General features: G+C 49.3%; 1 protein-coding gene across 1 annotated transcript in view; it reads left to right on the forward strand.

Moving 5' to 3' along the window:
* The first annotated feature begins 6,731 nt into the window (after positions 1 to 6,731).
* Positions 6,732 to 25,146, forward strand: part of LOC141165509 (proprotein convertase subtilisin/kexin type 4-like) — a 707,768-nt gene continuing 689,353 nt past the window's right edge. The window contains exon 1 of the mRNA XM_073651166.1: positions 6,732 to 6,916. Coding sequence (XP_073507267.1) covers positions 6,755 to 6,916 — 162 coding nt within the window. The 5' untranslated portion in view covers positions 6,732 to 6,754. The remainder of the gene's footprint in view (positions 6,917 to 25,146) is intronic.

Raw genomic sequence — 25,146 nt, forward strand, 5'->3', positions numbered from 1 at the left:
CTCCCTGCGTGACGTCATGCACCTAAGCTCGGCCACGTGACCGCCAGGCTCCTGCTGTGGACGAGCCGGGCTGCCATCTCTATGTTCCCGGCAGACGTCCAGTATAGCCGCTGGTGGACGTTTTATAGCTGACCTCTTTTACTAGTAAATGGCTGTGTATAGCTTCAATTCAATGTGGAAGGGATCAGATTTGTAGCGATCGCTGCTTTAACCATGAGAGCAAAGCACAGGTTGTGTAGAAGCAGCCACACCACGGCTTTCTCAGGTTCAATTCGCCTGAAAAACGCAACTAGACTAACCATAATGCACAGCAGTGTACAGAGGGCAGTGTGCACAAGGGCAGTCGCTGCTACTCTACCAGCGCCAGGGTTCCAAAGCTACAGTATGAACCAGGTAACAGTAAGGCCACATTCACATGGTCAGTATTATACATCAGCATTTGTAAGCCAAGGTCAGGAGTGGAACATTCAGATGAAAACTACACTGCTCAAAAAAATAAAGGGAACACTCAAATAACACATCCTAGATCTGAATGAATGAAATATTCTCATTGAATACTTTGTTCTGTACAAAGTTGAATGTGCTGACAACAAAATCACACAAAAATCATCAATGGAAAACAAATTTATTAATCAATGGAGGCCTGGATTTGGAGTCACCCCCAAAATTAAAGTGGAAAAACACACTACAGGGTGATCCAACTTTGATGTAATGTCCTTAAAACAAGTCAAAATGAGGCTCAGTATTTTGTGTGGCCTCCACGTGCCTGTATGACCTCCCTACAACGCCTGGGCATGCTCCTTATGAGGTTGTGGATGGTCTCCTGTGGGATCTCCTCCTAGACCTGGACTAAAGCATCCGCCAACTCCTGGACAGTCTGTTGTGCAACGTGACGTTGGTGGATGGAGCGAGACATGATGTCCCAGATGTCCTCAATCGGATTCAGGTCTGGGGAACGGGCGGGCCAGTCCATAGCTTCAATGCCTTCATCTTGCAGGAACAACTGACACACTCCAGCCACATGAGGTCTGGCATTGTCCAGCATTAGGAGGAACCCAGGGCCAACCGCACCAGCATATGGTCTCACAAGGGGTCTGAGAATCTCGCCTCGGTACCTAATGGCAGTCAGGCTACCTCTGGCGGGCACATGGAGGGCTGTGTGGCCCTCCAAAGAAATGCCACCCCACACCATTACTGACCCACTGCCAAACCGGTCATGCTGAAGGATGTTGCAGGCAGCAGATCGCTCTCCACAGCGTCTCCAGACTCTGTCACGTCTGTTACATGTGCTCAGTGTGAACCTGCTTTCATCTGTGAAGAGCACAGGGCGCCAGTGGCGACTTTGCCAATCCTGGTGTTCTGTGGAAAATGCAAAGCGTCCTGCACGGTGTTGGGCTGTGAGCACAACCCCCATCTGTGGAAGTCGGGCCCACATACCACCCTCCACGTCTCCTGGTATACTGGCCTGTCTCCTGGTAGCGCCTCCAGCCTCTGGACACTACGCTGACAGACACAGCATACTTTCTTGCCACAGCTCGCATAGATGTTACATCCTGGATGAGCTGCACTACCTGAGCAACTTCTGTGGGTTGTAGAGTCCGTCTCATGCTACCACAAGTGTGAAAGCACGACCAACATTCAAAAGTGACCAAAACATCAGCCAGAAAGCATTGGTACTGAGATGTGGTCTGCAGAACCACTCCTTTATTGAGGGTGTCTTGATAATTGCCAATAATGTCCATCTATTGTCTATTCCATTTGCACAACAGCATGTGAAATTGTTTGTCAATCAGTGTTGCTTCCTAAGTAGACAGTTTGATTTCGCAGAAGTTTGATTTACTTGGAGTTATATTCTGTTGTTTAAGTGCTCCCTTTATTTTTTTGACCAGTGTATAATAGAAACATGTCACCACTTCTGTATTTATCACCCACTCCTGGCTTTGGCTTATACATACTGAGGTAAAATACTGAATGTGTGACCATGACCTGAGAAGTTCATTCTTCAGGCGGCTTCATTAGCTATAGTTTAAAGGACAGTAAAAAGATGCTGGTAGCTTTGCCACCGTAAACACCATGGCAAAACTGCCTGCCAAACTGTTTCAAGACAAAGACTGACAGCTTTTTCCTGAAGCCGCTTTGCCCAGGAAAACCTCAACGACAATTTTAAGTACATTGCGCCTGATTCATCCAGACTGGAGTTGTTCATGCTGGTTTGGGGAAATGCTGGTCTGGGGACATGCTGGTCTTGGGACAGGCTGGTTTGGGGAAATGCTGGTCTGGGGACATGCTGGTCAGGGGACAGGCTGGTCGGGGGACAAGGTGGTCTGGGGACATGCTGATCTGGGGACAGGCTGGTCGAGGGCGGTAGTCTGGGGACATGCTGGTTTGGAGACAGGGTGGTCTGGGAACATGCTGGTCTTGGGACAGGCTGGTCGCTGGTCTGGGCACAGGCTGGTCTGGGGACATGCTGCTCTGGGGCCAGGCTGGTCTGGGGACATGCTGGTTTGGGGGTGGTAGTCTGGGGACATGCTGGTTTGGGGACATGCTGGTTTGGAGACAGGGTGGTCTGGGGACATGCTGGTCTGGGCACAGGCTGGTCTGGGGACATGCTGGTCTGGGGACATGCTGGTTTGGGGACAGGCTAGTTGGGGGGCATGCTGGTTTGGGGACAGGGTGGTCTGGAGACATGCTGGTTTTGGGACATGCTGGTCTGGGGACATGCTGGTTTTGGGACATTTACAATCAAAAGAGCGAAAGTTGTCCTATAATTATGAAGACAGTTGCTGAAACAGCATAGCTATAAATATCAAATAATTTGGTTCTAATCTGATAAATTAATCAAAGACTAAATAAGTTCAGCAAACATTAAATTTTATTGATAAAATATACAGACACTACATGACAGCATAGCAATAATTTCTTACAAGGTATATATGAAATAGGCATTCATATGCAATTCTCGATCCCTCACAGTATGGAGGTGCTTTTTATCTCTTATGACTCTTTTGTCTGTATATTTTATCAATAAAATTTAATGTTTGCTGAACTTATTTGGTCTTTGATTACTTTATCGGATTAGAACCAAATTATTTGATATTTATGGTTTTGGGACATGCTGGTCTGGGGACATGCTGGTCTTGGGACAGGCTGGTTTGGGGACATGCTGGTCTGGGGACAGGCTGGTCGGGGGACATGCTGGTTTGGGGACAGGGTGGTCTGGGGACAGGCTGGTTTGGAGACAGGCTGGTCAGGGGACATGCTGGTTTGGGGACAGGGTGGTCTGGGGACAGGCTGGTTTAGGGACATGCTGCTCTGGGGCCAGGCTGGTCTGGGGACATGCTGGTCTTGGGACAGGCTGGTCGCTGGTCTGGGCACAGGCTGGTCTGGGGACATGCTGCTCTGGGGCCAGGCTGGTCTGGGGACATGCTGATCTGGGGACAGGCTGGTCTGGGGACAGGCTGGTTTGGGGACAGGCTGGTCTAGGGACAGGCTGGTCTGGGGACATGCTGGTCTTGGGATATGCTGGTCTGGGGACCTGTAGGTCTGGGGATAGGCTGCTCTGGGGACAGGCTGCTCTGGGGACATGCTGGTCTGGAGACAGGCTGGTCTGGGGACATGCTAGTCTAGGGACAGGGTGGTCTGGGGACATGCTGGTCGTGGGACAGGCTGGTTTGGGGACAGGGTGGTCTGGGGACAGGCTGGTTTGGGGACAGGCTATTCAGGGGACATGCTGGTTTGGGGACAGGGTGGTCTGGGGACAGGGTGGTCTGGGGACAGGCTGGTTTGGGGACATGCTGCTCTGGGGACAGGCTGGTCTGGGGACATGCTGGTCTTGGGACAGGCTGGTCGCTGGTCTGGGCACATGCTGCTCTGGGGACATGCTGCTCTGGGGCCAGGCTGGTCTGGGGACATGCTGATCTGGGGACAGGCTGGTCTGGGGACAGGGTGGTCTGGGGACAGGCTGATCTGGGGACAGGCTGGTCTGGGGACAGGGTGGTCTGGGGACATGCTGGTCTTGGGACAGGCTGGTCGCTGGTCTGGGCACAGGCTGGTCTGGGGACATGCTGCTCTGGGGACATGCTGCTCTGGGGCCAGGCTGGTCTGGGGACATGCTGCTCTGGGGACATGCTGCTCTGGGGCCAGGCTGGTCTGGGGACATGCTGATCTGGGGACAGGCTGGTCTGGGGACAGGGTGGTCTGGGGACAGGCTGGTTTGGGGACATGCTGGTTTGGGGACATGCTGGTTTGGGGACAGGGTGGTCTGGGGACAGGCTGGTTTGGGGACATGCTGCTCTGGGGACAGGCTGGTCTGGGGACATGCTGGTCTTGGGACAGGCTGGTCGCTGGTCTGGGCACATGCTGGTCTGGGGACATGCTGCTCTGGGGCCAGGCTGGTCTGGGGACATGCTGGTCTTGGGACAGGCTGGTCGCTGGTCTGGGCACATGCTGGTCTGGGGACATGCTGCTCTGGGGCCAGGCTGGTCTGGGGACATGCTGATCTGGGGACAGGCTGGTCTGGGGACAGGCTGGTTTGGGGACATGCTGATCTGGGGACATGTTGATCTGGGGACAGGCTGGTTTGGGGACATGCTGGTCTGGGGACAGGCTGGTCGGGGGACATGCTGGTTTGGGGACAGGGTGGTCTGGGGACAGGCTGGTTTGGAGACAGGCTGGTCAGGGGACATGCTGGTTTGGGGACAGGGTGGTCTGGGGACAGGCTGGTTTAGGGACATGCTGCTCTGGGGCCAGGCTGGTCTGGGGACATGCTGGTCTTGGGACAGGCTGGTCGCTGGTCTGGGCACAGGCTGGTCTGGGGACATGCTGCTCTGGGGCCAGGCTGGTCTGGGGACATGCTGATCTGGGGACAGGCTGGTCTGGGGACAGGCTGGTTTGGGGACAGGCTGGTCTAGGGACAGGCTGGTCTGGGGACATGCTGGTCTTGGGATATGCTGGTCTGGGGACCTGTAGGTCTGGGGATAGGCTGCTCTGGGGACAGGCTGCTCTGGGGACATGCTGGTCTGGAGACAGGCTGGTCTGGGGACATGCTAGTCTAGGGACAGGGTGGTCTGGGGACATGCTGGTCGTGGGACAGGCTGGTTTGGGGACAGGGTGGTCTGGGGACAGGCTGGTTTGGGGACAGGCTATTCAGGGGACATGCTGGTTTGGGGACAGGGTGGTCTGGGGACAGGGTGGTCTGGGGACAGGCTGGTTTGGGGACATGCTGCTCTGGGGACAGGCTGGTCTGGGGACATGCTGGTCTTGGGACAGGCTGGTCGCTGGTCTGGGCACATGCTGCTCTGGGGACATGCTGCTCTGGGGCCAGGCTGGTCTGGGGACATGCTGATCTGGGGACAGGCTGGTCTGGGGACAGGGTGGTCTGGGGACAGGCTGATCTGGGGACAGGCTGGTCTGGGGACAGGGTGGTCTGGGGACATGCTGGTCTTGGGACAGGCTGGTCGCTGGTCTGGGCACAGGCTGGTCTGGGGACATGCTGCTCTGGGGACATGCTGCTCTGGGGCCAGGCTGGTCTGGGGACATGCTGCTCTGGGGACATGCTGCTCTGGGGCCAGGCTGGTCTGGGGACATGCTGATCTGGGGACAGGCTGGTCTGGGGACAGGGTGGTCTGGGGACAGGCTGGTTTGGGGACATGCTGGTTTGGGGACATGCTGGTTTGGGGACAGGGTGGTCTGGGGACAGGCTGGTTTGGGGACATGCTGCTCTGGGGACAGGCTGGTCTGGGGACATGCTGGTCTTGGGACAGGCTGGTCGCTGGTCTGGGCACATGCTGGTCTGGGGACATGCTGCTCTGGGGCCAGGCTGGTCTGGGGACATGCTGGTCTTGGGACAGGCTGGTCGCTGGTCTGGGCACATGCTGGTCTGGGGACATGCTGCTCTGGGGCCAGGCTGGTCTGGGGACATGCTGATCTGGGGACAGGCTGGTCTGGGGACAGGCTGGTTTGGGGACATGCTGATCTGGGGACATGTTGATCTGGGGACAGGCTGGTTTGGGGACAGGCTGGTTGTGGGACATGCTGGTCTCGGGACATGCTGGAGTTAGACGCTTCTGATACATGAAGAGGCGCTCATGTCTGACCCCCCACACAACAGGATTGGGACGTACGCGCTGACTGGAACGGTGCAGATGGAGTCACAGTGTGCGGAGTCCGCATATTCGGCTGTGTATGCCTATTGGAGGTGGGCAGCAAGATGTAGACGATATAGATGGCTACATGGTGGAACCTGCCTCAGCTAGGTGTATACAGCTGAATCTGCAGACACCGCACACTGTGACTCCGTCTGCACCGTTCCAGTCAGCGCGTACGTCCCAATCCTGTTCTGTGGCGGTTCACATGTGAGCCACTGAATGTAGTAGCAAATGCCATGTGAACCCTGCCTCAGTAATGAACTCCACCTCCTCTGATATATGTATCGTGTGTGTACGGGGCAGTAGAGCTGCTGCTGTCAGTCACACACCTCCATAGGAGCTTCTCAGGACTGTACAGCTTTTAACATGACAGAACAGTTGTCAACTGCACAACACATGAGATGTGACCCTTATCCATGACCCACTGACAAGGAATAAAGAAGCAGCTTTTCCTATGTGCACCACCATCTACTCCCACACATACCAATGCGTTGTACTGGTTGGAATACCCAGAGGGCCTGTGCACGGCCTGACCTCTGCCCCCGCGGCACAAGGCGCCTGGGCTGTGAGAGCTGCCACCTTGTGGACTGTAGGTGGTAGTGTGGACTATGCAGTGCAGCGGAGGGCTCGCCGCGCTGGCTCTGCTCCTATGGCCTCTCTGTGTGCTGACACTGCGGGTATACACGAATAGCTGGGCACTGAAAGTGCCCGCGGGACCGGAGGAGGCGGAGAGGATATCTCGGAAGTTTGGCTTCACCTATATGGGGCAGGTGATGTGTACTGGAAAACGGCCGCTACTGTCATACTAACGGCACTGGTGACATGGACTGTTTATCGCGATATATCGGCTGCAGCTGGGCCGGGCATATGTAGCAAAGTGCACGCAAGTGAGAGATGCTGACGACCACATAGCACTGCTGACCATTGACGCTGGCGACAGGTGTTAGGGCAATGGGATGATGAGGCAGTCGGGGTGCACTGTCCCCTATGTAGCCGTTCTGGCTAGTGGCTCCGCTATAGCTCACCTGCCCCTGACACTAAGGCTCGGGTCACACAGTATTTCTATGCTTCACAATCCACATAGCACTGCTGACCATTGACGCTGGCGACAGGTGTTAGGGCAATGGGATGATGAGGCAGTCGGGGTGCACTGTCCCCTATGTAGCCGTTCTGGCTAGTGGCTCCGCTATAGCTCACCTGCCCTTGACACTAAGGCTCGGGTCACACAGTATTTCTATGCTTCACAATCCACATAGCACTGCTGACTATTGACGCTGGCAACAGGTGTTAGGGCAATGGGATGATGAGGCAGTCGGGGTGCACTGTCCTCTATGTAGCCATTCTGGCTAGTGGCTCCTCTATAGCTCACCTGCCCCTGACACTAAGGCTCGGGTCACACTGTATTTCTATGCTTCACAATCCACATAGCACTGCTGACCATTGACGCTGGCGACAGGTGTTAGGGCAATGGGATGATGAGGCAGTCGGGGTGCACTGTCCCCTATGTAGCCGTTCTGGCTAGTGGCTCCGCTATAGCTCACCTGCCCCTGACACTAAGGCTCGGGTCACACAGTATTTCTATGCTTCACAATCCACATAGCACTGCTGACCATTGACGCTGGCGACAGGTGTTAGGGCAATGGGATGATGAGGCAGTCGGGGTGCACTGTCCCCTATGTAGCCGTTCTGGCTAGTGGCTCCGCTATAGCTCACCTGCCCCTGACACTAAGGCTCGGGTCACACAGTATTTCTATGCTTCACAATCCACATAGCACTGCTGACCATTGACGCTGGCGACAGGTGTTAGGGCAATGGGATGATGAGGCAGTCGGGGTGCACTGTCCCCTATGTAGCCGTTCTGGCTAGTGGCTCCGCTATAGCTCACCTGCCCCTGACACTAAGGCTCGGGTCACACTGTATTTCTATGCTTCACAATCCACATAGCACTGCTGACCATTGACGCTGGCGACAGGTGTTAGGGCAATGGGATAATGAGGCAGTCGGGGTACACTGTCCCTTATGTAGCCGTTCCGGCTGGTGGCTCCGCTATAGCTCACCTGCCCCTGACACTAAGGCTCGGGTCACACAGTATTTCTATGCTTCACAATCCACATAGCACTGCTGACCATTGACGCTGGCGACAGGTGTTAGGGCAATGGGATGATGAGGCAGTCGGGGTGCACTGTCCCTTATGTAGCCGTTCTGGCTAGTGGCTCCGCTATAGCTCACCTGCCCCTGACACTAAGGCTCGGGTCACACTGTATTTCTATGCTTCACAATCCACATAGCACTGCTGACCATTGACGCTGGCGACAGGTGTTAGGGCAATGGGATGATGAGGCAGTCGGGGTGCACTGTCCTCTATGTAGCCATTCTGGCTAGTGGCTCCGCTATAGCTCACCTGCCCTTGACACTAAGGCTCGGGTCACACTGTATTTCTATGCTTCACAATCCACATAGCACTGCTGACCATTGACGCTGGCGACAGGTGTTAGGGCAGTGGGATGATGAGGCAGTCGGGGTGCACTGTCCCCTATGTAGCCGTTCTTGCTAGTGGCTCCGCTATAGCTCACCTGCCCTTGACACTAAGGCTCGGGTCACACTGTATTTCTATGCTTCACAATCCACATAGCACTGCTGACCATTGACACTGGCGACAGGTGTTAGGGCAATGGGATGATGAGGCAGTCGGGGTGCACTGTCCCCTATGTAGCCGTTCTTGCTAGTGGCTCCGCTATAGCTCACCTGCCCCTGACACTAAGGCTCGGGTCACACTGTATTTCTATGCTTCACAATCCACATAGCACTGCTGACCATTGACGCTGGCGACAGGTGTTAGGGCAATGGGATGATGAGGCAGTCGGGGTGCACTGTCCTCTATGTAGCCGTTCTGGCTAGTGGCTCCGCTATAGCTCACCTGCCCTTGACACTAAGGCTCGGGTCACACTGTATTTCTATGCTTCACAATCCACATAGCACTGCTGACCATTGACGCTGGCGACAGGTGTTAGGGCAGTGGGATGATGAGGCAGTCGGGGTGCACTGTCCCCTATGTAGCCGTTCTGGCTAGTGGCTCCGCTATAGCTCACCTGCCCCTGACACTAAGGCTCGGGTCACACTGTATTTCTATGCTTCACAATCCACATAGCACTGCTGACCATTGACGCTGGCGACAGGTGTTAGGGCAATGGGATGATGAGGCAGTCGGGGTGCACTGTCCCCTATGTAGCCGTTCTGGCTAGTGGCTCCGCTATAGCTCACCTGCCCCTGACACTAAGGCTCGGGTCACACAGTATTTCTATGCTTCACAATCCACATAGCACTGCTGACCATTGACGCTGGCGACAGGTGTTAGGGCAATGGGATGATGAGGCAGTCGGGGTGCACTGTCCCCTATGTAGCCGTTCTGGCTAGTGGCTCCGCTATAGCTCACCTGCCCCTGACACTAAGGCTCGGGTCACACTGTATTTCTATGCTTCACAATCCACATAGCACTGCTGACCATTGACGCTGGCGACAGGTGTTAGGGCAATGGGATGATGAGGCAGTCGGGGTGCACTGTCCCCTATGTAGCCGTTCTGGCTAGTGGCTCCGCTATAGCTCACCTGCCCCTGACACTAAGGCTCGGGTCACACAGTATTTCTATGCTTCACAATCCACATAGCACTGCTGACCATTGACGCTGGCGACAGGTGTTAGGGCAATGGGATGATGAGGCAGTCGGGGTGCACTGTCCCTTATGTAGCCGTTCTGGCTAGTGGCTCCGCTATAGCTCACCTGCCCCTGACACTAAGGCTCGGGTCACACTGTATTTCTATGCTTCACAATCCACATAACACTGCTGACCATTGACGCTGGCGACAGGTGTTAGGGCAATGGGATGATGAGGCAGTCGGGGTGCACTGTCCTCTATGTAGCCATTCTGGCTAGTGGCTCCGCTATAGCTCACCTGCCCTTGACACTAAGGCTCGGGTCACACTGTATTTCTATGCTTCACAATCCACATAGCACTGCTGACCATTGACGCTGGTGACAGGTGTTAGGGCAATGGGATGATGAGGCAGTCGGGGTGCACTGTCCCTTATGTAGCCGTTCTGGCTAGTGGCTCCGCTATAGCTCACCTGCCCCTGACACTAAGGCTCGGGTCACACAGTATTTCTATGCTTCACAATCCACATAGCACTGCTGACTATTGATGCTGGCAACAGGTGTTAGGGCAATGGGATGATGAGGCAGTTGGGGTGCACTGTCCTCTATGTAGCCATTCTGGCTAGTGGCTCCTCTATAGCTCACCTGCCCCTGACACTAAGGCTCGGGTCACACTGTATTTCTATGCTTCACAATCCACATAGCACTGCTGACTATTGACGCTGGTGACAGGTGTTAGGGCAGTGGGATGATGAGGCAGTCGGGGTGCACTGTCCCTTATGTAGCCGTTCCGGCTAGTGGCTCCGCTATAGCTCACCTGCACCCCAGATATTAACCCATTTACAACCCAAGGTGGTTTGCACGTTAATGACCAGGCCAATTTTTCAATTCTGACCACTGTCACTTTATGAGGTGTAATGTAGCAGCTGACTGCATTGCCAAAATGTCAGAGGGGGTGTGGTCTGGCTGACCAGGAACCTCCCCTTCAGGTGACTGATCACATGACTGTGACATCATCACAGGTCCTGTGCACAGAAGGATATATAAATCCTGGTGGTTTTGAAAGAGTGTGAAAGGCATGAGGCCTGATCCCTGTGTCTGGGGCTCCATTAGCTCTGGAAGGCATGTGGCTTGGAGACCACGGCTGGGGAGCCTTAAACCACACCTGTGGTAGAACAGAGCTGATAGAAGCAGCTGAGACCCGGCAAAGGTAAAAAATGGTTCTTTATATGGACATTGATATTGTTACCTTGCTGAAGTCTGTATTTGAAGCCAAGCGGGCACAGCTGCCACTGAAAAGGCTCTAGGATACATGTGTAACATTCCTGCGAGCCACTGAGATGGACTATGTTATGTGCGGTTTATGAGGTGTAATAAACTGCTGGACTGTGAATTACTGGAGGATGTTGCATGTGTGCTTTAATTGACCAGGTGAAGTGAGTGACCCTCAACATGATCATTTGCGCTACCTTACAGAGGTAATTACTCTGGAACGCTTCAATGGATCCCCCTGATTCTGAGACTTTTTTTTTTTTTTTGTGACATATTGTACTTCATGATTGTGGTAAAAAAATTTTTATCACTCATTTATTTGTGAAAAAAAACAAATGGAAATTTGGTGACAATGTTGCCATTTTCAAACTTTGAATTTTCATGCCCTTAAATCAGAGAGAAATGTCACAAAATAGTTAACATTTCCCATATATCATCTTTACATCAGCACAATTTTGGAACCCAAATTTATTTATTAGGGTGCTATAAGGGTTAAAAGTTGACCAGTGATTTCTTGTTTTTCCAACAAAATTTACAAATTATTACTTTTTTTTTTTTTTTTTTGGGACCACATCACATTTGAAGTCACTTTGAGGGGTCTCTATGATAGAAAATACCCAAAAGTGACACCATTCTAAAAACTGCACCCCTCAAGGTGCGCACAACCACATTCAAGAAGTTTATTAACCCTTCATGTGCTTCCCACCAATTAATTGAATGTGAAAGGAAAAATGAACCTTTAACTTTTTTTTTCACTAAAACTTTATTTTAGACCCCAATTTTTTAATTTTCACGAGGGTACTAGGAGAAATTGGACTCAAAGCTGTTGTGCAATTTTTTTTCTGAGTACACTGATACCTCATATGTGGGGGTAAGCCATTGTTTGGTCGCTCGGAAGGGAAGGGGTGCCAATTGATGATCTCAATGTAAAACTTGCTGGAATTGACAGCGGACCCCATGTTGTGTTTGGAGAGCCCCTGATGTGCTTAAACAGTGGAACCCCCCCCCCCCCCCATTTTGGAAACTAGACCCCCTAAGGGAACTTATTTAGATGTGTGGTGAGCACTTTGAACCCCGCCAAGTGTTTTGCAAAGGTTTATGACATGGAAAGCTGTGGAAAAACAACCTTGGCTGCAATATCTTTATTTTCACAAGGGTACCCCATGTGTGGGAGAAAACTGTTTGGGCGCATGCCAGGGCTCGGAAGGGAAGGAGTGACGCTTTTGTATGTAGACTTTGATGGAATGCTCTGCGGCCGTCATATCACATTCTCAGAGCCCCTGATATACCTAAACAGTGGAAATGGCCAACAAGTGCCCCCTTCTTGGAAGTGGTAGCTGATTTTTGAATTTTATAATGTAGTGTAATAAGTCAGTTAAGTAGGACAACCTGACGAACACTACACAAGTGACGTAGTGTTTGTCAGGTTGTCATACGTCAATTGTGTAGTGTTCATCAGGTTGTCGTACGTCAGAAATTAATTTAATAGTCCATGGAAGTATGGTACTTTTTGAAGCATTCTTTCATGCACAGGCCAGGTTTGTCGGGGCAGGTGTCACATTGATAAATGTTGTCCTTGCGTATTCCCCTTTTAAAACACACTCGGTACCTCTTTTGTGACTTACCTTTTTTTTCCGCTGTGAGGGATTTGCCCTGGGAAATGCTGGCCCGGTACAATTTGAGGTCCTTCAGTTCCGGAAGTACTGGTGCCTGCTCTGTCATCGCTGGCAAATATCAGGGCCTTGATGTCGTATCTTCACTTTCAGGAGACCGTTGTCTGGCCTGCACATTGTGACAGAAGGAAAGCGTTGTGCATTGCCATCTGAACAATGTGCACGGCCAGCTTCTTAGGCCAAGGTATGGTATTTCTCAAAGCACTGTATGGCTGGAGGACTTGATCAGCGAGATCAACTATGTGTTATCTTTTAAAAAAATACATAGACTAAAAAAGATCAATGCTTTATTTAACATATGGTGTTTTGATTGTTATTTTGGGGTTTTGAAAATACCTATGGTCTCTCTGGTTTATATAATGTTTAGTGGTATGCTCCTTATTACATTCAAGGTCCTATTGGTTATTATTTTGTTGTATTTCAGCAAGCTTGTTGAAGTGTTCGATGACCGGCCGAACTTTGAAAAGACGATCAAAGTTCGGGTCATCGCGTGCAGAACACCTTGCATTATCCTGGTAATGCAAGAACTTGTGGATGGCCTGAAAACGTGTCTGGGTCATGACCATTCCGAACACTGGAGTGTTATACAAAACATCAGCACTCCACTATTGCCGAACTTCTGGCTTCTTCAGGATCCCCCATAAGAAGGACAAGGCCCCAAAACTTCATTATTTCTACTGCGTCTACAGGAGACCAGTTAGAAAATGAAGAATAGGGGTTTTGTTCCAAAAATTGATGAGCGTATAAATTAGTTTGGCCCACCATGAGGCTTACAAAATCCTCAGAGAAAAAGACTTTGAAAAAGTCTAGTTCTGTGAGGCCGGTGGTGTCAAACTTGATTCCTGATTGTGCCACGAAATCAGGAGTCGGTGGCTAATAATTTTTGGGGGATGAGGTCCACATGGGGTCAGTAGTGGGGAGGGGGGGGGGGGGGTGCTGGATCATCTGCTCTCCTGCAATGACTGCAGGGCGGTCCAGCAGCACCGGAGGAGGAAGATGACGAGGAGTCGGTAAAAAAGAAATGTGGGATCCTCTTCCTCGCTGTCAGTGTCGGAGGCAAGAAGAGCGTATGCCTCCTCAACTGAATAGCGAGTTTGGGATGAGCAAGACTTTTTTTGTGTGTGTGGAAAAAGGAAATGCTGTATGTGGTGCAAACAGCGAGCACAAGTGTGGATTGGTGAACTATGTCACCGATCAACACTCGGCGGCTGTTGGATGTGCGGGGAGTGGGAAGAGGGGAATTGGGGTGGATGAGGGGAGATCAGAGATGACTTACCAAAGTCTTCTCTGTTCTTCTTTCAGCAGCTGGAGCCCGGTACCGAGAGAATTAACAGGGACACTGGGGTGAGGGGGATTGGGGGGGGGATTGGGATGGATGAGGGGAGTGGTGCGTGCTCTGCCCCAGCCATGTCTGATTGGTGACATTGATCGCACCAATCAGACATGGCTGGGGCAGAGCACGCACTACAGGGGGTCACAGGGAGGTGCCACCTCCCTGTGACTGCCCAGTCACCTGTATTTAGGTACCCTGATTTGGAGCGATCGATGTCATCCGGTCGCGCTACCATCGGGGCAATCGTAGCGCTTTGGGAGCACTGATCCTAGGCTGCAGATCACGGTTTCCGGCAATCACATTGCCGGTAACGGTGAGAAATGCTGTGACTGGCTGTTCAGATTTGAACAGCCAATCACAGCGATCGCTGGTGCAGGGGGGTGGCAACCCCCCCCCCATTCCCCCCGGGATGACGGCGCTATCTACCCAGAGGTAAGATGGCGCCGGAAATTTAATGCGATCGGTGCCGCATTAAAGATATGACGTATTAATACGGGTCAGGCTCTTAAAGCCCAGGGCACAGACGCATATTAATGTGTCTTGGGCTTTAAAGGGGTTAAGGCTCGGGTCACACAGTATTTCTATGCTTCACAATCCACATGGCACTACTGACCAGTGACGCTGGCGACAGGTGTTAGAGCAATGGGATGATGAGGCAGTCGGGGTGCACTGTTCCCTATGTGGCTCCGCTTTAGTTCACCTACACCAAGACACTAAGGCTCGGGTCACACAGTATTTCTATGCTTCACAATCCATATAGCACTGCTGACCAGTGGCGCTGGCGACAGGTGCTAGGGCCGTGGGATGATGAGGAAGGCTTAGGGGTGATCTTATTACTATGTACAAGTATATGAGAGGACAGTACAAAGACCTTTTTACTCTGAGGCCTGAGACGGGGACAAGGGGGCATCGTCTACGTCTGGAGGAAAGAAGGTTTAATCATAATCACAGATGGGGATTCTTTACTGTAAGAGCAGTGAGACTATGGAACTCTCTGCTGCATGATGTTGTAATGAGTGATTCACTACTAAAATTTAAGAAGGGCATGGATGCCTTTCTTGAAAAGTATAATATTACAGGTTATATATACTAGATTCCTTGATAGGGCGTTGATCCAGGGAACTAGTCTGATTGTCGTATGGAGTCGGGAAGGAATTTTTTTTTTTTTTTCCCCCCCCCCCCAAGGTGGAGCTTAGTGTTTGCCACATGTATTTTATTCGGTCGCCCATGACAGCACCACGTGAGAGAGAGGATCCGCCCATCAAGGACAGGAAACCTACAGGTTAAAAAGGGCGGCCCTCTCCTCCCACCTCAGTTTAGGTTTCCTGTCCATGATGGGGGACCTTGCAGGCTTACCTGCAGAAGATGGACTCCTGTCCCAGAGAGGGCCACAGCAGGTGGTTGGAGCCGGTCCATCCCGGTCCTCTGGAGACGCCACGGCAGGGCTCATGGGGGCGCCTCCGTGAGCGTTGCGGCGGGCGTGACATCGCCTCACGGGAGGTAGATGTCTGCCAGGTGTGGGCCCCCCCCCCCCGCTACAGCTTGCAGGAGATCCAGGTCGCGCCGGCGGCGCACGTGATGGGTGCGACCTTCTGACGTGACTTCCGCTGCGCCGGGCAGGAAGCCCTGTGATGTCACCGGAAGGGGCGCGGCTCGTTTGAATTTTTGGCGCGAGCAGCTGAACGCCGGGGGATTGAGGACCTGGCGGCAAGGAGCCCACCTGGATCCCACCTGGACCTGGGGAGGAAGACCAAGGAGCAGGTAACGCCCTTCTGGGTTTAAAAAAAAAAAAACACACACCCACACATGGTACCGGTATGGCCAGTATATAAAGGGTCTGGTAACATACAGAGGTGCTTCCCAGCCCATTCTTACATTGTAAGCTATGGAAGATTCACAGGAGCTGTCGCCTAGGCAACAACATCTGCTGCAGGAGCAGCCCTCTGGGGAGCCCTCACAACTAGTGGCGCAGCGCCATTCCCGGCTAGGGTCTGGTCGTACAGCTAGAAGAGCTACCACTAAGAGCAGGAAGGACGGTCCGGTGCGGCGTGATTCCTCACCATGCATGCTGGATTCTTCTGCTTCTACGGTACCGAAGGTTCTGTGGGGTGAGTGGAATCTTCGTGAAAGTTCTACTAATGTTTCCTCCTTCTTTCTATCTATGACTTTCTTTTAGAGCAAGAAATGTTCCTCTAAGTCCAAGCACAGAAAGTGCGCCTTATGCAGCTGTCCGCTCCCTGATTCATATAGCAAAAGGTTATGTCAGCTTTGTATCAGCAAAAATGATATCGGGGGAGACCCCAGATGTTTCCCTAGGCCTAAGAACTTTAATAAGGGAAGAAATAGGCAAAGCATTGCAAGGTTCAGAGTCTGGGCATATTCCTCAAGAAACCCAGCTGGGTTCAGACTCTGAGCTATCGGTCGCTTCCTCCTCCGCCTTCTCTTCCTCTGATAGTGAGCCAGATAGACAGTGCTTCCCCCTGAAGGAGGTCGATGCCCTAGTAAAAGCCGTCCGATCTACAATGGGGATAGTGGACTCGAGGGTAGAGAAGTCAGCTGAGGATGTTATGTGTGGTGGTCTGGGGCTAAAGAAGAGGAGGGTCTTTCCAGTAAATTCAAAGGTGAAAGACCTCATTGATAAGGAGTGGAGAAAGCCTGACAAGAAGGGTAGTGTTCCTCCATCCTTTAAAAGGAAATATCCGTTTGAGGATGCTATGTGTTCCTCCTGGTTAAAAGCACCCAAGCTGGATGTTGCTGTTACCAAAGCCGCGAAAAGAACTTCCCTCCCGTTCCATGATATGGGTGCATTGAGAGATCCCCTAGACAGATGGGCTGATACTTTCCTGAAAGGGGCATGGGAGACAGCTGCAGGAGCACTGAGACCAACAGTAGCAGCTACCTGTACGTCCAGAGCCCTGATGGTGTGGCTTGAACAGCTAGACAGTCAGTTGAAGGATGGGACTTCTAGGAAAGACATTATTTCTTCCCTTCCACTGGTTCAAGGGGCGGCAGCTTTTCTTGCTGATGCATCTGTGGACTCGGTGAGGTTGGCAGCAAAGTCAGCAGCACTATCAAATGCGGCTCGGCGAGCCTTGTGGATTAAAAGCTGGCCAGGGGATTTACAGACTAAGTCCAGACTGTGTACAATCCCGTGTGAAGGGGAATACCTCTTTGGTCAGACCATGGACGACTTATTGGAGAAAGCGGGGGACCCTAAGAAGGGGTTTCCATCAGTACCTCTACCCTCCTTTTAAGAGCATTCCGGAAGAGGAAATTTTTCCAGAAAAGATATTTCAGGGAGCAAGACAAGTCTGATGAAAGAGGTCGAAAAGGTAGAGGTCTACTCTTTGGTCCGTCTCCAAAAATTGAGCAGAAGCCAGGGGATACACAATCAGCCCAGGTGGGAGGGAGATTGTCTTTTTTTTTTTTTTTGTCCCAGCTTGGGAACAGATTTCTCATAGTAATTGGATTTTGAGCCTGATTAAGTATGGTCTTAAATTTCAATTTAAAGCATTGCCTCACAAAAGGTTCATGGTTGTTCCCTCCAGTTCTTCCCCCAGAACGCCAGGCTGCCCTCGTTTCGGAAGTACAAACCCTAATAAGAAAGCACGTCCTGATTGAGGTTCCGGAAGCTGAAAAGGGTCTTGGTTTCTACTCCCTGCTCTTCTTGATTCCGAAACCGGATGGAAGTTTCAGGACAATTATAAATCTGAAATCCCTGAATAATTTCCTTAAAATACACACCTTTAAAAATCCGTAATAAAGTTACTTTTTCCCCACTGCTATATGGTAGTGCTCGATCTCAAAGATGTGTATTACCATATCCCAATTCATAGTGATTGCCAGAAATACTTGAGGCTGGCCATTGAAATAGACGGGGTGGTTAAACACTTCCAATACACTGCACTCCCCTTCGGTTTAGCTATAGCCCCACGGGTTTTTACTAAAGTAATGGCGGAAGTTATGGCCCATATAAGAGAAAGGGACATTCTAATTATCCCTTACCTGGATGATCTCCTGATAGTGGGGAATTCGTTGGTTCAGTGCGAGACCCACCTGCAGGAGACCATGTTGGTCTTAAAGAGTTTGGGGTGGTTTCTAAATTTAGAAAAGTCTAGACCATCTCCACTCAAGGTACAACAATATCTGGGGGTCATTAGATTCCAGGAAACAGCTATGTTGTCTTCCAGAAGAAAAAATTGATAGAATCCAGGAGTTGGTAGAACAATGTATACTTAAACCTTCGATGTCACTATTGGGAACCTTCACCTCTACTTTTCCTGCGGTTCGTTGGTCACCATTGCATTCAAGAGCCTTTCAGTGGGATGTGTTGTACAATAACGCAGCTTTAGAGGGGCATCTAGACCGTAAGTTTACGCTAGGTCCTCGTGCCATATGGTCCCTTCGTTGGTGGTTACGACAAGACAATCTTGCTAAAGGGGTTCCCTGGGAATGTAGTCCAACTGCAGTCTTGTCCACTGATGCAAGTGCTACAGGTTGGGGAGCTCACTTTGAAGGGAAATTAGTGCAGGGAACCTGGTCAAGCAGTGAGCGACAGCTGTCATCAAATGTTAAGGAGCTTCTGGCAGTGCAGCATGCGTTCAAGTTCCTTATATATTTACAGGGCCTGCATGTCCGTGTACTCTCGGACAATCAAGTCACGGTAGCTTACATAAACCACCAAGGGGGAACCCGCTCAAGAAACTTGATGAGGGTAGCGAACGCACTTCTGCTGAAAGCCGAAGATCAGTCTCTCTTTTGGCTACTCATCTAAAAGGGAAGGAAAACATCACAGCGGATTTCCTCAGCCGTACTTCTGTAAAAGAGGGAGAGTGGTCCCTAGATACACAAATATTCTCCAGAATCGTAGAAATGTGGGGTCTTCCGACTGGACTTATTCGCAACAAGAGCCAATTGGAAAGTGGGAAATTTTTGTTCCTTAAACCCCAGAGAAGGACCCCTGGCAGTGGACACCTTCATGGTTCCCTGGAGATTTCCTCTGGCATATGCCTTCCCTCCCATGATCCTGCTCCCAGCGGTGATAAGAAAGATCAGGGCAGACCAGGCCAGAGTGATACTCGTATGCCCCTTTTGGCCCAAAAGACCGTGGTTCCCTTGTCTCCGGAAGATGTCCATATCAGATCCCTGGGTTCTTCCGGAGATTCCGGGCCACTTTCCCATCCTCCATCCCCGAGTCTACATTTGACAGCGTGGAATTTGAGAGGGTGTTATTGACCAACAAAAGATTCCCCGCAAATGTAGTGAATACTCTCCTGGATAGCAGAAAATCTGTTACCACCCGTATTTATGCCAGGACCTGGAGAAAGTTTCTGTCTTTTGCAGAAGTTAATGTGGAGGAGGGGGCCCCCTTTTGGGAAAATTCTGGAATTTCTGCAGCGGGGCTTAGAATTGGGTCTCACTACCAGTAACTTGAAAGTACAGGTGTTGGCGTTGGGGGCTTTATTTTCTTCAAATATTGCAGGTAACTATTGGATAGCCCGTTTTAGAAAAGCTTCCTTTAGGTGTAGACCCATTACCAAAGTAAAGATGTCTCCCTGGGATTTGAATTGTCTTAGATGCCTTGACCAGTCCTCCTTTTGAGCCACTAGATTTAGTCTCCCCCAAAATTATTTTCCTAAAGACTGTCCTGTTAGTAGCCCTAACTTCAGCCAGGAGAGTTAGTGACCTACAGGCCCTTTTCAATATGCCCTCCTTTTACGCAAATTCTGGATGATAGGCTGGATCAGGTTTTAATATAATTCTTTCTTCCTAAAGTGGCCACTCGATTCCATAGAACCCAGGAAATAGTTCTCCCGACTTTTTGCTTTCCGCCCAAAAATCAAAAGGAGGAGAGACTTCACACTTTAGATGTTAGGAGGTGCGTACTAAAGTACTTGGAAGTATCACGTGGCTTTAGAAAGGATAAGTCCCTATTTATTTGCTATCAGGGGGCTAGAAAGGGTTGTAAGGCATCAAAGGCTACAATCGCTAGATGGATCAAGGAGGCCATTTCCCTCGCATACTCCTCAGGGGATAAAGAGATACCGGAGGGATTGAGGGCGCATTCTACCAGAGCAGTATCAACCTCCTGGGCGGAGAAGACAGGGCTTTCCATTGAGGAAATTTGTAAGGCTGCCACTTGGTCTTCTCCCTCTACTTTCTATAGGCACTATAGATTGGATCTGGGTGGCTCTGCAGATCTCACTTTTAGGAGAAGGGAGCTTCAAGCTGTGGTCCCTCCCTAATTTCCTTCGTCTCTGTAATTCTCTCACGTGGTGCTGTCATGGGCGACCAAATAAAGCCTTAGTTACTTACCGGTAACGGGATTTTTCGGAGCCCATGACAGCACCTTTATATTCCCTCCCTTCACTGGTGTTGTGCACTCCCGTAGATTTGATTTCTTTTTGTGCACCCTTGCGGGAAATTGATGAAAAGTAATGTATTTAATGTGATTATGTTTTGTCATAACTAACCTTGGCGGTCCTCTCATGCTCTGTTAACTAAACTGAGGCGGGAGGAGAGGGCCGCCCTCTTTAACCTGTAGGTTTCCTGTCCTTGATGGGCGGATCCTCTCTCTCACGTGGTGCTGTCATGGGCTCCGAAAAATCCCGTTACTGGTAAGTAACTAAGGCTTTTTTTTTTTTTTTTTTTTTTTTTTTTGGCCTCCTATGGATCAACATGTTAGGCAATGGGTTGAACTAGATGGACTTGGCCTTAAGGTTGAAGGAAGACTATGTGCCCACGATACAGAAAACTTCTGCAGTGTTTCTGCATGGTCTTGGCAGTCAAAAACGCTTGCGGATTTTACACACGTTTTTACATGCGGATTTGACTTGCGTTTTTCATGTCCATTGGGGCCTCAAATCCGCATGCAGAAACGCACAAATAATGGACATGCTGCGGATTTTTCCGCTGCGGAAAAATCCACGTCATGGGCACAGAACATGCAGATTTTCATTGGGGATCATGGGGCACGGATTACCAAGTGTCACTGCTGCGGAATTTCCACATCAAAAACGCTTGAAAAAATGCATAGTGGGCACCCAGCCTTAAACTATGTATGTTACTGTCCCCTATGTAGCTGTTCCTGCTAGTGGCTCTGCTTTAGCTCACCTGCACCCCAGATATTAAGGCTCGGGTCACACTGTATTTCTATGCTTCACAATCCACATAGCACTGCTGACCATTGACGCTGGCGTCAGGTGTTAGGGCAATGGGATGAGGCAGTCGGGGTGCACTGTTCCCTATGTAGCTGTTCCGGCTAGTGGCTACGCTATAGCTCACCTGTACCCCAGATATTAAGGCTCGGGTCACGCAGTATTTATATGCTTCACAATCCACATCAAGATAATCTTTCAAACAGCTTTGCTTTAGTATCCAGGTAAAAAAGCTCCATGTGAACTTACACAAAGGGCCGATTCGTTAATCCTGGTGCTGTACATGCCAAGCCTTAACCAAGGGGCGTGGTGGGTAAGATTTGCCAAATTCATTGAATTCCGCCACTTTGTGGATTTCTCTAATGTTCTCGGACTAAAGTGGCGTAACGCAATTAATTCTGTAGATTTGCGCCACCATGCCCTGTCCTGCCAATGCAATGCTCACTTCTGCTGTGTTGCCGTGAAAAATACCCAAAACTGCAGAGTTTTTGCTCAACTTCTCATCTTAACTTTTAAAAATCTTTTATGCCAGAAAACCATTTGGGTAAGCCCATAAATTCCTTCAAGATGGATATGCTACTGTGGAGAAGTAGTTTACACTATGATCATACAGACCTTTTTTTACAAGTATTTTTCTATTTGAAAAAACCACATAAGCCTCCTCAAAATGCAGCTGTCTGTGTATGGGGCGTTATGTTTTGCTTCAGTTAATTCAATTGTCAAATTGGTTTCATTTTCTTCAAGCAAAAACTCCTCAAGAATTTACATGTTGCATCTTTTTCCACAAAGAAGAACAGCGCACCGTGTGCACTATGGGCAGGGTTACGTGTTTCCTATTGACATGAACTGGAAATATATTTAAAGACTAATGGACAAATTTTTCATGTTGGTTTATGGCAGAATCTGCTGTAAAATTCACATAAAAAAACTCAACTATTCCCTGAGGAATCTTATTCACACCAGAGGTTCACCTGCAGTAAAGACTTGACATTTAAGAACTATCTGCTGCAAATCAATGAAATCTGCAATGAGAACTACATGGTTGGGTGCAGTCTATCACCGACTGTCAATAAAATCTGTTATAATAGGCTGTTCTAAGACAGTAGTCAGATCACATATAACAAATAATTCTCTTGTGTCAAAGCCAAATTGTATGTGTTTTTTTTTTTTTTTTTTTTTTTTTTTTTTCCTTCATTTTCTCTGTGATGATTAACCACATAATGGTGGTAGTGAACACTCTTGCTCTTCAGGTCACCCCTTTTTTATAGGTGCAATTATTTCTAAAATGCTATAAAAAGTTGGTCATCTGATATTTCTCAACAAATCTATACCCCATGCAGAATATTGAATATACAGTGTGAGATATAGATGTATGTGTATATATAATATATTGCACCGCTTTTTGCTCACATTCGTTGGTCCCGTTGAGTCTTATGTCCAAACCCTTCCCCACAAAATGGAATTCAGGCTTTTTTTTTTTTTTTTTTTTTTTTTTTTTCCCCCTTTCATGCTATAAATAAAGCTGCTTTGTTTTTGCTACTTCATGGTATTTAACTTTGACAAAACATTCTTTTTATGCATAGGCGAGGGTTAAATGTGTTTTTTGAAGGTTCTTCTGCAGTGGAAACGCACTAAAGATGTGAGTTACATGTGCCTCTCTGGGAAATTAAATATGCAAATTGCCCCTTCAGAGATGAAGAAGACTTGCACTCTAGTGCCACATACTGGTAGTAGCAATCCTAAAAGTCATTATCAACCCTTTAATGAGCCTTATTATAGGACTTTGGATAAAAGCCAAACTAGAATTTCATTTTGCCGACATGTTTTGGAGTGTTGCCCCCTCATCAGTGCAAAGCATGATATCTGATTTGGTGTAACCACCCTTTGCCTTCAAAACAACATCAATTCCTTTTAGGTGCACTCTACAAAGTGAGGGATTTGTAGAATTATTGATGTATGAGTGGTATGTTATAACTGGTTAAACAGATGATGATCATAATTTTCATATGTAGGCTGAAACTATTATCAACCCTTTCACTTACGGGTGATTTTATTTTATTTTTTTTATATTTTTGATCCTCTTTGTCCCAGAGCCATAACTCTTCTCCCCCCCCCCCCCATCAATATGGCCATGTGAGGGCTTATTTTTTGCGGGATGAGTTGTACTTTTGAACTACACCATTGATTTTTACCATATCGTGTACTAGAAAATTGGAAAAAATTCCAAGTGTGGTGCAATTCCAAAGTTTTCTTGGAAAAAAGAAGGCTAAGAGGAGACTTAAGTCAAATGTGCTGACAGATTCCCTTTATCTATAATATGAATATGGGCATGCAGGTTACAAACTGCTGAGGAGAGTGATCCCTGTATGCCTAATATCAGATGCCTTGTTGTGTGTAAATCATCTTTTAACACTTTTTATATAAATGTCCTCTTCCAAACTATGGAGAGGACACACCCGGTAAGATAACTCTGCCTCCAGGGCTTATTTTAAATATAAGGAGAAGAAACCAGTGTGAGGTGTAATTGCCGCTCTCTGCTCTCCTGATCTCGCTGCAGGGCTGTGTGTGACTATTAGGCTGTGTGCCCACTATGCGTTTTTTTTTTTTTTTAAGCGTTTCCACAGCTGCAATTCCACTGCAGAAACTAAAAAACACTTGGTAGAAGGGCAGCAGTGTTCCCCCAATGATAATCAGCATGTGCTGTGCACAAGCTGCGGAAATTTCCGCTGTAGATTATCATTGCGGAAAAATCCGAGGCACTACCAATTTTGCGGAATCGCTGCGTTTCTGTCGCCATTGACTTGGATTGAATCGCTTTAATATCCGAATGACTACATGTGCACATGCGATTCAATGTGCAGATGGTACCTGGGTCTGGAGAAGAGGAGACTCTCATCCAGACCCGGGTACCATAGTACCTTTTTTTTTTTTTTTTTTTTTTTTTTTTTTTTTTTTTTTTTTTTTTTTTTTTTAAAAACCCAAAAACTTTATACTCACCACCTGATGGCCCGCTGTCTTCTATCCGGTACGTCTTGGCTTGCGGTGGTGTAAAAGGACCTTCCATGACGTCATTCAGTCATGTGACAGGTCACGCGACCGCTGTGTCACACTGTTAACTCCGTTCTATGTATAAGCCATGGATGTCGGTTGTCTTCTGGGCAGTGTCCTCCACATAGCCTGGAAGAGGACATTTATATAAAGTGATGGCTTGTTGTGGATAAATCATCTATCTGATTAGGCATGCAGGGATCACTCTCTGCAGTAGTCTATAACCTGTATTGCCCATAGTAATAGTTTAGATAGCTCAAATGTGGTGACAGATTCCCTTTAACAGCTGTCCACAAATATCTGAAGGGCTGTCAGTGTAGAGGGATCATCCTTATTCTCATTTTCACATGAAAACAAGAGAAGCAATAGAATGAAACTGGGAGGAGACACAGATTAGATATTAGAAAATCTTTTTGACAGCGAGGGTGATCAATGAGTGGAACAGGCTGCCACGAGATGTGGTGAGTTCCCCTTCAAACAGAGGCTGGACGGACATCTGTCTGAGATGGTTTAGTGAATCCTGCATTGAGTAGGGGGTCGGACACTATCACCCTGGAGGTCCCTTACAACTCTAACATTTTATGCTTTTATGAAATGCCGCTGTTAGAGATTGACAGCGTCATTTAACTTAACAGTCACTGGTGGATCGCGATTCCACCTGCGGCTGTTAGATGCACATGATAGCTGATCAGATTAGGTGTCATGTGCAGGGAAAGATGCTGGAGCACGCATAAAAGGCAGAAATGCGACCCATAATGTACCTATGTCATCGGGCATGATGGGGTTTATTGAAACAGTGTATAGGAGGCTTAACACCATGGCAAGACTGATCACAGCTACAAGACACAATGGAGGTATACATCAGCAAG

This window comes from Phyllobates terribilis, unplaced genomic scaffold (assembly GCF_046119375.1).
Source record: "Phyllobates terribilis strain yellow unplaced genomic scaffold, ASM4611937v1 Scaffold_1__5_contigs__length_1240528914, whole genome shotgun sequence".
Lineage (NCBI taxonomy): Eukaryota > Metazoa > Chordata > Amphibia > Anura > Dendrobatidae > Phyllobates > Phyllobates terribilis.